Here is a 17,723-nt window from a genome sequence, read left to right on the forward strand (position 1 = left end):
AGGCCAGGGGACACCATCTTTACACTCTCCCTAAGCCTCACTACATTTCGCCAGTACCTCCCAGAAAGGAGTTTATACACTCATCTAAAGCCCTGATTTTTGCCAGTTGCCCAGAGGACACCTTTAGATCACCTGGTCTGAAGGCCAACTGGGTTTACAACTACAGTTGCACAGGACTACGTATTTTAAAACCTGCTGCCTGAGGGTCTGGCTTCCAATCAGCCTATAACTAGGGGCTGCCTGAGATCCACCCCCTTCAGAACACTGACAAGTCTTGGCACACTCTCAACAACTGGGACTTATCAAGAATAAATCAAGCTGCTTAGACAATCACAAAGGTTTCAGAGACAACCAAGAGCTAGGGCAACGTTGAAAGATAAGGTTCATCTCCTCCAGGAGGCCACTCTTTGAGGACTCATACATAGAAACAAACATAGAGTCAAGCAAACTGAGAAAACAGGAATATGTCCCAAACAAAAGAACAAGATAAAACCTCCCCCCAAAAACTTTAATGAAACAAAAAGCAGCACTAAGAAGAACACCTGGCATTTAGCCGGGTACATATTTGCTGAATGACTAAATAAATAATAGTTTAAGTTATTATGCTAAAAGTTTATAAAGATTAACTCATTTAATCATCAAAAAATTATGTGGAGGTACTATTAATATTCCAATTTTACCAATGACACAAAGGCATAAGAGATTAAGTAACTTGTATGTCACATACCTTATAAGTGGTACAGTCAACCTCCTATCTATTAAATGAGATCAAGTTAGATCATACAAATGGACCACTTAACAAAATGTTTGGCACATTAAATACCTAGCACTTATGGAATACTTATTATGTGCCAGACATTAATGTAGGCTCTTTGTGTGTATTTACTTATTTAATTCTCATATTCTTCAATAAGTAGATACCATTAGTTCACTATTTTTTATTTATCGGGGCACCAAACCTAACTCAACAGAAGTTACATAAAAGACACTGCTGTGAAAGAAATGGGACAAACTCCAACCTTTACTCTTCTCGGAAAACAGTTAACATGTGCTTAAAAAAATGTGTTTTGAAAGTTAGCACTGGAAACCAAATCAAAACGAACTGAATTCCTATCACATACAGACAAACTCTTAACTGTATTTGTTAGCTTGTAGTTCTAGAAAGCCTTCTAAGATTCAAAGACAAAACAATCACAGATTTTCTTCATTAAAAAGAAAAAAAAAGCTACCTATTCCCCAAATATCTGGTTAGCTACTCCATATTGCACGTATTGTTTAACATATCTTTTTCATTATAAGGAAAAAACGAATTAAAGTAGATCTTTTTTCATATTTAAAACAGAACTTACTCATTTACATCAACCTGAAATCATCAAGTTTATGCACTGCAAATCAGCCTCTGCTTTAAAAGTCAGTTTTATTACCAAAAAATAAATTTTAAAATTACTGCACCTGAGAAAATAGCCAATTCCTTTATCCTTGAGTTAAAATGAAAGCCAAAGGAATCATGAAAATGACTACATATAATTTCTTCAGCTCAACACAGCATTTATTTTTTAATTTTTTAGTTCCATCTATAAATACTATTCTATATTAATAATTAAAAATGAAACATTCTGGGTAAAGACCCTTAAAACTTACGGTGCAATAATGGCTCTAGCAGGTCTTTTTGTAGACTGTACTTGTGAGAGCCAACCTTCTAGCTGTGCATTCAGCTGCGGTCCTATAAAAAGAGAAAGAGGGAAATTGGAGTTAGCAGAGAAATGTACTATATATAACCATACTTGACACAAAGTCCTTATTGAACCTATCTGGGACTAAAATAGCTTAATGGGCAGTGGGATCATTAGTTTGGATGTTAATGTTTGAAACTTAACCAACTACTAAGCAAGCCACAGATAAGGCCACATACTGATTATACAAAATTTGCTTTTATCCACTTACTTATTTACAACCATCTTCATTCCAGAACAACAATACGATTCTATAATTTGAGGCACTGTTTAAACAAAATAAAACAAGAAACAAAAGACTCTTGGCACATGAAAAGAAAATACCTGAGTGATTGTATACAGAGCACCAAAACTTGCCTTAATCACTAAAATCACATCCATGGAGTGATCACTCCCATACCCAAAACCTTTCCTTCTATCCACTCCAGCCCCTACTCTGGTGATCACATTGATAACCAGTGACTATGCCGTGTCAAAAATCTCAATTTCAAGCATCCCACTCTCCTCACTGCCTATCTTTCCAGTTCACTTCTAGAAATCTGCTGATTGCCAACAGACTTGGAGTTACTTTTCCCACTATCCTTCCTCTCCTTTCTTCTTCCCCTTACCCAGCCTGAGACTTGATGTTCCATCACTATAATCATTTCCTTACCTATGCCCTCATTCTTGCTCCTCTCTTCCTCCACCACAGTCAAATCAGTTAAAACCAACTTTCCACTTAACACAGTACCTTCACTTGTGCAGATGAATGAGAAGACAAACGCAACCACATGAACTTTAAAATTATACCCATAAATTGCAGACCCTTAGCAAAGCTCAGAAATCATATCACATTAACCTAGTGAATTTGCTCTCCCAGCCTTAAGATAATTACTTCATATAGCTTCTCATTTTACCTTAAAGCCTCATCCCCCTCTCACTCCCAGTAGATGATCATGCTTTTTCATTTTGTCAAGGAAAATCAGAAGATGGCCAACCATCCTGGTTTGGCCAGGACTTCCCCAGTTTTAGCACTGAAAGTCTTGCACTTTGGGAAACCTCTTAGTCGCAGGCAAACCTGGACGTTAGTCACCCTAAATTCAGAAGAGAACTACTTCCTCTTCCTACCATTTATTCTGTCTTCTCTCCTGTGTCAACACATTGACCCTACTCCTAATCAAAAGTCAAACAAATTCCTTCTGCACTGGGTCCCAATGTTTCTCTTCTCAAGGACTCTACTCATAGATACCTGTCCCAGTCTCCTGCACTAACTTGTCCCTTTTACTAGATCGTTACCATTAGCATGCAAATATATAATATAAGCAGACTGATTTCCCCCCAACTACCACCCATTTCTCTGGCCCCTTTTTTTCTCTAGCTCTCTTTTTTTAAGCATTTAATCATAAAATATTTAAATGTTACAAAAGAATCTAGATAATAATAAAATAAACATCCATGCATCCACTACCCAAATAAATTAAATTTTAACATTCTTCTTTACTTAAGATCTTCCTTTATTAAGAAATAAAATATTACAGACACACTTGAAAACCTTGCTGATCCCATTATACATGTCCCTCCTCAGAGGGAAATCAAAATCACCTACTGATTCTGGTGTTCATCATTACATTATTATACTTTTACTAATGTATATATCCATAAAATATGCATTGTTCTGCATAGGTATTATTCTACATGTTTTTAAATATTACATAAATATACTGTGCATGTTCTTCCATAATTTGATTCAGTACACAACATTATTGATAACAGGTACTCATGTTGATTTTGTAGCTCTAGTTCACTCACTTTCAATGCTGTATTATACTGTGTGAATATACCAAAATTTATCTATTTATTCTCGTCACAGACACTTGGTTGTTTCCACTGTTTCACTGTTAATATGCAATGTTACAAGTCTCTTATAATCATGTATTAAGAGTTTTTCTGGGGGCCGCCTGGCTGGCTCAGTCGGTTCAGCGACTAACTCTTGATTTCCACTCAGGTCCTGATCTCAGGGTCGCAGAATGGAGCCTGTGTCAGGCTCCATGCTCAGCGGGGAGTCTGCTCAGGATTCTCACTCCCCCGCTCTTTCTGCCCCTTCCCATCACACTCACTCGCTTCCCACCCCCACCCTCTCAAATGAATAAATCTTTTTTTTAAAAAAAGAGTTTTTCTGGGATTTAACTACAAATAAAAGTACTGGATCATAGAGTACGCATATCTTCACCTCTACCAGAACACTGCAAATTGCCCACTAAAGTGGCCAGATCAATTTACCCATCAGTGTAAAGGCATAAAAAATGAGAAGTTTAATTTTTCTTGTTAAAAATAAGGGAAGAATGGGGCACCTAGCTGGCTCAGTGGAACATGAGACTCTGGATCTCAGGTTGTAAGTCTGAGCTCCACGTTTGAGCATGAAGCCTACTTAATAAAATAAAATAAAATAAAAAAGAAAGGAAGGAAGAGATACCCCCCACATTTTTCTTAAAGCACATTCTCTAGAAAACTTGTAATTGTAAATTATTTCTCCATCCCTTTGAAATATATGTAAATCTTTTTAAAAGCTAAATAAGCTTCTAGGGACCCCAGCTGGCTCAGTCAGTAGATCAGGCGACTCTGAGTTCAAGCCCCATGCTGGGTGCACAGCTCACTTTAAATACAGCTTATTTTAAATAATAAATAAGTCAGTCAGTAAGCAAGCAAGCAATCAAGCTTGCAAGCAAGCTTCTAACCAGCAACCCAGGACTCTTTGAAATGTGATTTGCCCCAAAGGAAATAGCACCCTCTTTCTGCCAGTTTTGTGGGAAGACAGGAACCTAATAACTAGCTGGCCACCTAGCTCCCAGTTGCAAAATTACCTTCCTCTCATAAGAACACAAGTTTATTTTTAGCCAGTTACAAATACATACGGTCACCCCAATTACCAACTGATTTAAAATGAACTATGTGTGAGAAATGTTGCTATCAAGCCCTCTGACTTGAGCACTACTTACAATTTATCTTGAGAACATGTATGTAATGGGTTGTATCTGGCCATATAAAGGGTGAGCTCTCTTTAGATCTCTGAAATCTCTTAGCAGATTGACTGTGATGTGCTTCACATTGTGGCTCAATGCTTATTTTCTTTCTCTTCTGCCTCTGAAGAGAGGTTTTTCTGAAATGGAGGTTTTGGTTTAAATTATATTTCTCCAACATCGGCAATGGTTAAAAATTCCCATTTCCCCTCATCCTTACCAATATTCGATACTGTCAGAATTTTTAATTCTTTGGCAATATGATAGGTATGAAACAGTATACCTTTATTTCTTCTAATTTGTTTTTCCCTGATATCCATTGAGATTAAACATCTACTGACTTGGATATCCCTCTGCATATATTTAGGACTATAAATAGAAACAAGTCAAGTTTATAATGAACAGCCCATCTATAAAATGCCAAAGTACAAAAAAGTTCTGATTTCAGCAATGTAGTTTATTTTAAAAACTTAAATTTAAGAACAATTCCAAGAAAAAATGTATTACATAACCTCATTAGTAACTCAAGGAAAAATAGTTCAGATTTTCAGTGTAAATTTTTAGCTGACGAATAAACTTTGTATTAACTTAAAATAAGTATTGCTCTAAATATTTCCAAGGAAGTTGACAAAACAAACTGAATAGTGGGTAAAAGCAAAGAATATATTATCTCCCAATTTAGCCACTCTACTGCCACCAAATTCACTGATTTTTAAGCACTAAATCAAGGTCTTTTAGCAGTCCTTCTATTAAAAGGACAAATTTCCTCAAAAGGATTCTAAGGTAAAAGCTAAACTCCAAGTTTCTTAATTATCTTTGAATAAGACAACTGAGCATGTATGTTTATTATGGTTGCTTAACTGTTGATCTATAAAGTATCAAGTAAAAAAATGAATTTGAGTTCTTCCAGAGAGGCTGATACTTAGCAAAATGGTATCCTTAACACATGAAGATGACGAACAAAATATGCTTTGTGTTTCAAATACCACTGGATTTGAAGGCACACTGATGAGTGGAAAAATCGAAGTATTGTTAAATCCTAGCAAAACTAATGGCTGTGTGATCTTGCCCTGAGAGGGATAAATGGACATTTACTTCTTTGGAAAAGATACTAAAAGTAGGTTCCCAAAGGATCAATACTCAGTTATTTCCTTAGGAAACAAACAATAAATAATGGGCTATATTTACTATAACGCAACTTAGTAACACTTCTGTTTCTATCCTACTTGAGTTAAACAATTTTACAAGGAAGTTTACTCTCATAGTGACAAAACTATAGAGATATTAAACATACACACACATACACACCCCTCCTCAGTCCTGCTTTTCCTATGCAACTTCTTTTTTTTTTAAGATTTTGTTTATTTTGTCAGAGAGAAAGAGCGTGCACACAAGCAGGGGGAGCAGCAGAGGGAGAAGCAGGCTCCCCGATGAGCAGGGAGCCCGACAAGGGGCTCGACAAGGGGCTCAATCCCAGGAACCTGGGATCATGACCTGAGCTGAAGGCAGATGCTTTAGACTGAGCCACCCAGGCGCCCCTCCTATGCAACTTCTTAACAGAACCATTCTAAGATATGTAATGAAGTAAGCCAAAATGGTTTTCTACACTTTTGTTTGGTCTGCTGTTCCTATTCTTCTTTGCAAACAAAAAACGTTAGTGCCTGCTCACTCTGAACAAAAGTCATGTGTTCTGAGGCGCCTGGGTGCCTTCTCCTTCTCCCTCTTCTGCTCCCCCTGCCTGTGCTTTCCTGCTCTCTCTCTGTCAAATAAATAAAAACCTTAAAAAAAAAAAAAAAAGTCATGTGTTCTCTAAGCTCTTCTCTTCTTCTATTAAATAAATTAGCACATCATGGGCTTAACTATGACCAATAATGTTTTAATGTCACAAATAACATTTGCTTTCATTTATTAATTGAATAAATATTTACGGAACACCTATTTATGTGCCAAGAAGTGGAATGAATGCTGTAGTTATAGCAATAAAAAAGACAGATGCAATACCTGCCTTCATGGAGCTTCTAACTGTCAGTGTCCCAAATACAAAGAATGGCTGAAAGATAAAAATTTCAGACACCAGGACAAGCTAAAAAAGAGACATTTTTGGTTAGAAGAGCCTTCTAGTGTTGCTCAAAGTATCCCAAATATATAAAGAATGACCAACAACTATAACTTTTTTTTACCATTCTTTTTCAAGTGGTACCTGATTATTAACACAGTAAACTTAATTCCATGAGATTTGTTAAGGCAAAGTAACAAGAGACAAAGCAGAAGCAAAAAATACAAATCCAAACAAAAGCACGCTGTCAGCACCTAGTATTTTGTTGGCAATCATTCTGTGAAACCTGTTCAAACTAAAAAAATTAACCTGTAGTCAAAAATAATAAGATAGGGGCGCCTGGGTGGCTCAGTCAGTTAAGTATCTACCTTCGGCTCAGGTCATGATCCTAGGGTCCTGGGATTGAGCCCCCTGTCAGGCTCTCGGCTCAGCAGGGAGTCTGCTTCACCCTCTCCATCTGCCTGCTGCTCCACCTGCTTGTGCTCTCTCTCTCTAATAATTAAACAAAATCTTTTTAAAAAAATAAAAAATAAATAATTTATGCTAGACTTTTTATAACAGTGGCTGCTGGATCTCTGAATTTCACAAGCCAATAAAATTTCAAAAAAAAAATGGGGGGAACCAACACAGGGGTGCCACTTTTTTTATTTTACTAAGAAAGGACACTTAAAACATACCAACCATTTATCTATGATCACCATGACTTCATAAAATAAATAACACCAAAAAGTAAGATGAGTACAATTTTAAAATAATCTCAGCCCTTTAAACCGAATAAATTAACCACATTTCATTGACTCCAGGATACCAGCAGTATCAAGATGCACCATTATTTTATGTACCACTAAGAAAGACAAAAAAAAACCTCCCAATTAAACTAGGACATATGGCTACTTATCACTTATAATTTTTTATTTTTTATTTATTGGAAAGGCTCTTTTCAATTTATTTAGACATGAATTATGATACTCATGTTTATATATTAAGAAGCAAAATAAATTCAAAGTATTCTTGGTATTAAGGAGGGCATGGGTAGTGATGAGCACCGGGTGTTATATGCAACTACCGAATTGTTGAACCCTACATCAAAAACTAATGATATATGGGATGCCTGGGTGGCTCAGATGGTTAAGCATCTGCCTTCAGCTCAGGTCATGATCTCAGGGTCCTGGGATGGAGCCCCACATCAGGCTCCCTGCTCAGCAGGAAGCCTGCTTCTCCCTCTCCCTCTAGTGTTCCCCCTGCTTGTACTCTCTCACTCTCTCTGTTGAATAAATAAATAAAATCTTAAAAAAAAAAAAAAACTAATGATACACTATATGCTGGCTAATTGAACATAATAATAATAAAAAAAAGAGAGATTCTGAAAAATGTCTTCAAATTCACAATCCGATATCTAAATTGCTTTTTAACTCACAGTCATTGGTACCCTTTGTTTTTCCATAAAATCATCCTCTGTGGGGCGCCTGGGTGGCTCAGTTGTTAAGCATCTGCCTTCGGCTCAGGTCATGATCTCAGGGTCCTGGGATGAAGCCCCATGTGAGGCTGCCTGCTCAGCGGGGAGTCTGCTTGCCCCCTCCCTCTGAACCTCCCCCACTGCTTGTGTGCGCTGCCACGCTCTCTCTCTCTCTCTCTCTCTCAAATAAATAAATAAAATCTTTATAAATAAGTAAGTAAATATATAAATAAATGCGTTCTTCTATTGCCTATCGACTCTCGTCCAAGCAATTGACTATAAAAGTTCCCATGCCGGGGCGCCTGGGTGGCTCAGTCGTTAAGCGCCTGCCTTCAGCTCAGGTCATGATCCCGGGGTCCTGGGATCGAGCCCCGCATCGGGCTCCCTGCTCAGCGGAGAGCCTGCTTCTCCCTCTCCCACTCCCCCTGCTTGTGTTCCCTCTCTCACTGTGTCTCTCTCTGTCAAATAAATAAATAAAATCTTAAAAAAAAAAAAAAAAAAGTTCCCATGCCATACATATCTTGATCTTACAAAAAGTGTAACCATAAGATGTAACTAACCACAGGTTTCAGAAGACAACTCAGGAATGGTAATCTCTTCCATAAATGGTCCTTAAATGGTACGTTAACTAAAACATCAATGGGCTGCAGCTGTCCAGTCATACAAGCATTAATTGAATTAATTATTGAGTTCACATGTATGTAGACAGTGGCAACTATTTCACAACCAACAATGATGTTTAGGTGCCACTGATTATAAAATATCTCAATTTCAGAAATGTTAAAATGTGGGAAAATATACACCTTAAAATTGATGAAATACAGTAGGTACTATAAACTACACTCACTATAATGTTCTGATATTTACTTCAATGCAGAACAGCAAAAAATTCATCAAAAACCAGCATTTGAGACCACTGCTTCTCACTACAATGAAAAGTGTTTCTGAGAAGCCCTACCAACTATAATAATCTCATTTAATTTTAAAAGTCACATTTCAGCAGTTCTCCCCAAATCCTTTCTCTCATTATTGACGCTGTACTGTGATCACATACCTAAAATTTATTGCTATGCTATTTACAAAACTTAGTATCTTATTTTTAGATACATCTCAAGGGATACTATTTGTTTTTATGTATCTATGATAGGACTCCTCACACAGAAAATAACATGCTCTTGGAACCACAAGAATTGCCACACTGAATCTAACCCAAAACTATCCAGAGCATTACTGTATCAACCCACCCAAAAAAACCTTTGCTGTGAAGAACACTGATTGTTCTCCTTGACAAAAATCTTTAGGTTAGGCCATATCCAAATATCTTGGATTCTTTATTACCCACCAATTTATTTATTTTTTTTTAAAGATTTTTATTTATTTATCTGACAGAGACACAGCGAGAGAGGGAACACAAGCACGGGGAGTGGGAGAGGGAGAAGCAGGCTTCCCGCGGAGCAGGGAGCCCCATGCGGGACTCAATCCCAGGACCCTGGGATCATGACCTGAGCTGAAGGCAGACGCCTACAACTGAGCCACCCAGGCACCCCATCCCACCAATTTATTTAAACATTTTAAGAATTTATTTACATTTTTTAGTTAAACTCTGTAGTCCAGAATACCCTTGCATAGGGGCAATTAATCCTCCAATGAATAACCTTTAGCGTATGCCAACCAACTCTTCTATTTGTCCAACTGGAAATCACTTAGCACTCTTCTGCCCACTCATATACAGTTTCTCAAAATTTTCACAAAGTTAATACCAATTCCACTGGCATTTCATACCTAAAAGGGTTGCAAATATGGAGGATCACAGTATATTTCTCCCTTCAGGTCACTTGCAAAACTGTAGTCTGAAAACAGGTTTAGCAGTGATCCCATTAATACGCCATTAATTTGGATTCTCTATTCCTACTCCCATCCTCTGTTTATAAACAAATTCCCTATCCCTATCAAATGATGTGACTAAATCCCTTGATAGTGCCTGGCTGTAGTATCTTATGTAAACTCTTTTTTTAGGATCAAAATATTGATCTGTTTGCTATTTTTTTATTATTAAAAATATGTTCATATAGAAAATTGGGGGAATACATATTATGGGGTGAAAAACAATAATCCCACAATGATAAAAATCTGAAAATTAATATTTTCCAAATTTTCTTATAAGTCTTTAAAAAGATCTACAATTCTGTAACCTGCTTTTATTTACATAATAACATTATAGCATAAACACTTCCCTATATTATGCATTCTTTAAAGACATTTTATGGCTAAATAGCATTTCCTTGCGTGAATGGATCACTTCTTCCTTAAATATCTCTCCAATAAGATGTTTAGATTGTTTCCAATTTTTTTTACTATTATAAAAAAATTCTATAGTATGTGTCTCTATTTCATATTTAAATTCTTTTATTTTTGAGTTTCTCAGAAATGGAATTACTATGTAAATCAGTATGAGCTGTTTTAAGATTTCAATACATATATTCAAAATGCTATCCAAAATTGCATCCATTCATAATTATGCACCATGTATGACAATGCCTGTTTCACCATAACCTTACCACTCTCATCAAAAAAATATTTTGAAAGAGAAAGTAATTTAACCCATTACCCCACTTGATAAAAATTAAAATCTAATGCCCTTATATCGAGCATTTGAAAAATCCAATATTTTATTTCTTCAACCAAAGCAATTTAACTTCTAAGAAAAATGTATTTTTGGCTTCTGAGATATTTATTTTCTACTTGGACCATGGAATAGCAATATGATTCGTGCCAGGCACAAGTTTCCCATTACCAGTGTTTAGCAAACAACTACTATCTATAGGTCTTTAAAGCAGACAAATCAAATTCAAAATCAAGCCCATTCTGCTGCATCATGCTGCTGTTTTAAATTACAATCCTGAAGATTTTGATATGCTCCTACCATTAAATTTTTTAACTAATGGGGTTCCTCCAACAACAGTCAAAAAGAGGTCTACAGACCAGAATCATCTGATGTGTTTATTTAAGGAAGAGTTGTCTAGGTCTTACCACAGAGCTACTGTCATCACAATCTCTGGAGATGGCGACCATTTTTTAAACAAGCTTTTAACAAGCTCTCCAGGTGATCTGATACTAATATTAAAATGTGAACGTGGATGGAAGTAGAGGGTATTATGCTAAGCAAAGTAAGTCGATCAGAGAAAGACAATTATCATATGATCTCACTGATATGTGGAATTTAAGAAACAAGGCAGAGAATCAGGGGAAGAGGAGGAAAAAATGAAACAAGACAAAACCAGAGAGGGAGACAAACCATAAGAGACTCTTAATCTTAAGAAACAAATTGAGGGTTGCTGGAGGGGAGGGAGAAGGGGGGATGGGGTAACTGGGTGAAGTTCCAAACTTCCAACACATACCCACCTCAGGGTATGTGTTGTAATGAGCACTGGGTATTATATAAGACTGATGAATCACAGACCTGCACTCCTGAAACAAATAATACATTATATGTTAATTAAAAAAATAGGGGAAAAAATGTGACGTCCACTGCCATAAAGGAGTTTATTTGCCCATGCTATATGAATCAATGTAGCTAACAGGCTTTTGGAAGGTTTATAACTGAGATCTTTCATTACCATAAAAAATATCACAGGGGCACCTGGGTGGCTCAAGTCGTTAAGCGTCTGCCTTCGGCTCAGGTCATGATCCCAGGGTCCTGGGATCAAGCCCCGCATCGGGCTCCCTGCTCCGCGGGGAGCCTGCTTCTCTCTCTCCCATTCCCCCTGCTTGTGTTCCCCTTCTCACTGTGTCTCTCTCTGTCAAATAAATAAATAAAAATCTTAAAAAAAAAAAAGTACATAATCTACAAATTAGCAATATATAAATGCATGAACATTTATCTCCAAACTACTCTGAAGCCATAAGTGACCACCACTGCTTAAAATTTACATAAGTTTATTTCTAATGGTGTCTGTAGCCTCTCATTAGGATCAATGCCTCTCCAGCTTTTCCCCTCAAATAACCATGACGACAAAGTAAACTCAGATTCTTAGAAAGTAGGTGATACACAAATTCAAATTCTCTTTTAAATCTTGTTTTAGTCCAAAAATTCAAGAGGATGTAACAGACTGACAATACAATAACCACTACAATCTCAAAACTCTCATGCTCCTATCTCAACTTAAATGGAGGCTTCAGGAAGAAATACACCATGCTTATCCTCTAACACAGAATCAAGTACTCTAGTGAGGAAATATGAACCTGAGTCATAAAAAGGCAACCACCTAAATTATACAAATGCTTAACATTGGGTTCACAATACCTCCTTAAGACATATCTAATCAGGAATCATTTTCTTCCAATTGCAGCTAGTGTGTTTCTTTTCCTTTTTTTAATGTTTCTTTGGGTTACAATCGGTCAGTTGATACTAGTAAATCTGGGTATTTTGATACCAAATCTAAAAACATAATCTGTGGAAAAATAAAACAAGTCTGCCTTATTGGACAGAATCAGGACTAAGATAAATTACACTTCCCACATAAGGCAATACTTCTTTCACTAAAAAAATAAAAGTTTCTTAAGATAAAAGTAAAAGTTAGAATTTTCACTTTTCATATATTTCCACCACAAAACAGATTTACAGACATTACCACATTCTCACCTTATTCTGTGTCATACAGATCTTCTCTAAGAGCTTTCACTTACAGAGTTTAACCAGAAAAAGTGATCAGGCCCAGTGGTCTACACCAAATGAAATATATACTACGACTGCATATTTGGAACTGATAGAACAATAGATGTGAAACAATCTAAGTGTCCGCCCCCCCCCCCAAAAAGCCTGGTTAAATAAATTATAGTAAATCCATAAAGTAGAAGATAAAGCAAATGTAAACACTGATGGAAATTTTTATGAATCCCTATGGAAGATCTCTTAATTAAGAAGAAAAGAGGGGCGCCTGGGTGGCTCAGTCGTTAAGCGTCTGCCTTCGGCTCAGGTCATGATCCCAGGGTCCTGGGATCGAGCCCCGCATCAGGCTCCCTGCTCCGCGGGAAGCCTGCTTCTCTCTCTCCCACTCCCCCTGCTTGTGTTCCCTCTCTCGCTGTGTCTCTCTCTGTCAAATAAATAAATAAAATCTTTAAAAAAAAAAAAAGAAGAAGAAAAAGAAAGCACTGTATAGAATAGAAGGTACAACATGCTGTCATTTTGTATGTGCATATACATGATTATGTACTGGTTTGTATTTATGTAAAATATCTCTGGACCAACGTAAAAGAAATGGATAATAGTGACAGCACCCTGACGAGGGAACTAAGAGTAGAGGGAAACTTTACTTTTCACTGGGTACTTTTTTGTATCTTCCATATTTTGTACTATGTATATATATACTATCTATCCAAATATTAAGTATAAAAAACGATGGTGCAGTCATATAATACCACGAAGTCATAAACAATGATGCTGCACCAAGATACAGAAGCAACTTAGTGTGGAGTCTGCTCAAAACTCTGCCCCTCATCCCCTCTCTCCCTCTCTCAATCAAAAATAAATTAATTAATCAATTTTAAAAAAAAGAATGAAATCTTGACATTCATGGCAACATGACAGACCTAGACAGTATTATGCTAAGTGAAATACTCCAGACAGAAAGACACATATCTTATCATTTCCCTTATATGTAGAATCTAAAAAACAAAACAAAAGGACAGCAACAACAAAAGAGAAACAGACTCATAAATATAGAGAATTGGTGTTTCTAAAGGGGAGAGGGGGAAGGGATGGGTAAAATGGGTGGAGGGGATCAGAGGTAAAACTTCCAATTATAAATAAAGAAGTCACGAGGATGAAAAGTACAGCATAAGGAATATAGTTGGTATTACTGGCATACACTTATTGTAGTGAGCATTTTGTGATGTATATAACTGTTGAACCACTATGTTGTACACCTAAAAGTAATATTATATGTCAACTACACTTCAATTAAAAATAACTTTTTAAAAAATGATGCTGCATGGAGTACCTCGCTGGCTCAGTCAGTGGAGTGTGCAACTCTTGGTCTTGGGACTGTGGGTCTGAGCCCCAGGTTGGGCATGGGGACTGCTTTTAAAAAAAAACCTATGATGCTGCAGACATCCCTTTAATTGACATAGGGAAAAAACCCTCTAAATGCTAAACCCAACTAACAAATCATTGTTAGACCTAAGACAATACTTATATTAATAATCTAAGTTACACAAAACCCAACTGTTGAAAATTGCTATTTGACCAATAAAATATACATTAAAGTATTAAGATACATACAGAGCAATCTGACAAGATTTCCCTACTAGCAAAAGGGGGTTCCCCCTTCTTACATCACTTCCCTAAGTGTGATGTCCATCACCAAATTTCTGGTAGAGATAATCAGAGAACAAGAAAACATTCTAGACAAGAATGACCTAGAAAAGAGGACATTAAACACCTTATTAGGATCTTTCTTTATGTAATATGTAAAATGTAATAGTTTCAACAGTTTTGTTTTGTTTTACTTGTCCACCAAGGGACAAGTAATTCTCCACTCTGACTTTTTCAGCAATCATTTATCAGATAATATAGAGAAGCCAATTTGCTTTTTGAAGTAATTAACTATAATCGAATGCAATTTTTTTGTGCTTTTGTTGTGGCATGTTTGAGGCCTGTTTTCCTTTCACTAAGCATTGGTAACGCATGTGCCACCTCATCCATCTAAAGAATTATGTTTCTGATTTTGCAATCATAAGATGTAAACAAAAAGAATCTCACCAAGTTCTTCCTTGATAACTAGCCAAGAAAACATGCCTAATGTGGACTGAGATGGGCATGCCAGGTATCAGATAGACAGAAAAGAAAAAGGTAGTCAGGCATAACAGCTACTAAGATAAAAGGCTTTCCAAGGAGTTCACAGATGGATAATTTAGGAGGAAAACCAAGTTTGAAGACTAAGGGATGTGGTTAAACTTGGAAGCTGAGTTATATGTGTGCATCTACTCTGCCAAACCCTTTTCATATCCCTTTGGACTGTCTTCACTGAACTATCACTAAAGCAAATGTTTTAATGCAAAAGCTTCCCAGATGGAAGAACAAATACTTGGGTTTAAACCCAGGTGGGACCTCTCCCATTCCCAGATCATACCAGAAAAGTTTTGAAAGCCTCAGCCATGCTCAAGAACTAGTATTTTTGGATGGCTCAGTCGATTAAGCGTCTGCCTTCGGCTGGGGTCATGGTCTCAGGGTCCTGGGATCGAGCCCTGTATCGGGCTCCCTGCTCAGCGGGGAGCCTGCTTCTCCCTCTCCCTCTGCCTGCCTGTCTGCCTACTTGTGATCTCTCTCTCTCTCTCAAATAAATAAATGAAATCTTTAAAAAAAAAAAAAAAACTAGTATCTTTAAGAGGCCTTAAGCAATGTCGCTGGCACCTTCTTTTAAACCACAGCCACTAGAAAAATTCTAAAGAAATAAAAACTCCTTCCCAAACCCCTCTACACTTAAGCCAATATCATAGACAGGTAGATAGATAACCACTCAATCAACATTAACTCTACAAGCCAGCATTTCCCAAAGTATATTAGACAAAATTCAAATTTGTAGAACTTTGTACCAAAACAAACTGGAGGGGGTGAGTGAAAAAGTCAGTGATGACTAAACTTGGGGGCAAGATAATGATAGTACCAATACCAATGACAATTAAGGAAGACCATGAAATCTGTTCTAAGATGGAGACTTTGACTTGGACACACTGCCAAGTTTTAGGAGACAGCAAGGCAACTAGGTAAGATGTTGAGCTGTTAAAGAATAAGGGCCTTAAGTGCAGAAAAAGGGATGAATGACAGAAACACAGATTTCAGAGTCATTTAATTAGTGGTGAAAGAAGCCATCTGAGTGCACACAGACTAATGATGACAGCACAACTGTTAAAAGTGTGTCTTCAGATATAGATACTTCAGCATGCAAGTAAGAAGTTGAGTCAGTGAGGGAGGAAAACGAGGCACAGCTCAAGACGTAGTGAAAAGAAGGGCCACATGCACCCCAATGTTCACAGCAGCAATGTCCACAATAGCCAAACTGTGGAAAGAGCCGAGATGCCCTTCAACAGATGAATGGATAAAGAAGATGTGGTCCATATATACAATGGAATATTACTCAGCCATCAGAAAGGATGAATACCCAACTTTTACATCAACATGGATGGGACTGGAGGAGATTATGCTAAGTGAAATAAGTCAAGCAGAAAAAGTCAATTATCATATGGTTTCACTTATTTATGGAACATAAGGAATAGCATGGAGGACATTAGGAGAAGGAAGGGAAAAAATGAAGGGGGGGAATCGGAGGGGGAGACGAACCATGAGAAACTATGGACTCTGATGGGGCGCCTGGGTGGCTCAGTCGTTAAGCGTCTGCCTTCGGCTCAGGTCATGATCCCAGGGTCCTGGGATCGAGCCCCGCATCGGGCTCCCCGCTCAGCGGGAAGCCTGCTTCTCCCTCTCCCACTCCCCCTGCTTGTGTTCCCTCTCTAGCTGTCTCTCTCTCTGTCAAATAAATAAATAAAATCTTTAAAAAAAAAAAAAAAAAAAGAAACTATGGACTCTGAGAAACAAACTGAGGGTTTCAGAGGGGAGGGGGGTGGGTTAGCCCAGTGATGGGTATTAAGGAAGGCACGTTCTGCATGGAGCACTGGGTGTTATACGCAAATACGCAAAGAATGAATCGTGGATCACTACATCAAAAACTAATGATGTATTGTATGGTGACTAACATAACAAAAGAAAATTAACAACAACAACAAAAAAAAGAAACAGAGGGAAAATACAGTAGAAGGAAAACAAAGAGATAAGATCTTCAAGATTAACAGAATTTGATGCACTGCAATGAATGAACACAACAAGAACAGAGAAAATGCTAATCAATGTATTTGGTGATATGAGAAATCAGAAATCTGAGAGCAATTAGTTTTTAGTATTGGGGATAAAAATTAAATTTACAAGTACTGAGAAACCAGAGAAATTACAAGAAAATGAAAACCACTCCAAAAAGAGCTGAAAGCAGCTATCATTGCCTGCCTTTTGATTTAAAAAAAGGTCTTTAGGTCTCCCAATCTGAAGTCTCTAACACCTCAAATACATCAATTCACTCACTTTATGAAATAGAACCTTAGGCATTAGCAATCATATTTTTATACCTCCCAACAAAGAAAGCCATCTATTACTGTCATGGGAAAATCAACACTCAAGTATGCTTTTGGAATTGTATCCAAATAGATCACAACCAACATAAATATGAGAGTGCGTTTTTTGGAAGATAAATAGTTTCTAAGATTTTCTCTACAAATTCACATTAAACATGACTTACACATTAACAATCCTGTAGCTAGTTCTATAGAACTCAAGCCAAGAGTTCATGTTAAAAAGGAGAGTGATAATTTAAAATACTAGCATTGGGTATTAGTAGCCAAGCTTTCATCTAAGAACATCAAAGCAACTTTTAAAC

General features: G+C 37.1%; 1 protein-coding gene across 3 annotated transcripts in view; it reads right to left on the reverse strand.

Annotated features, from left to right (window-relative positions):
- The window catches only part of MEMO1 (mediator of cell motility 1), a 120,730-nt gene that overhangs the window by 61,796 nt on the left and 41,211 nt on the right, over positions 1 to 17,723 (reverse strand). For all 3 annotated transcript variants that reach the window (XM_078056144.1, XM_078056145.1, XM_036119124.2), the window contains one exon: positions 1,642 to 1,723. In XM_078056144.1, the coding sequence (XP_077912270.1) occupies positions 1,642 to 1,723 (82 nt within the window). The remainder of the gene's footprint in view (positions 1 to 1,641; positions 1,724 to 17,723) is intronic.

This window comes from Halichoerus grypus, chromosome 10, assembly GCF_964656455.1.
Source record: "Halichoerus grypus chromosome 10, mHalGry1.hap1.1, whole genome shotgun sequence".
Lineage (NCBI taxonomy): Eukaryota > Metazoa > Chordata > Mammalia > Carnivora > Phocidae > Halichoerus > Halichoerus grypus.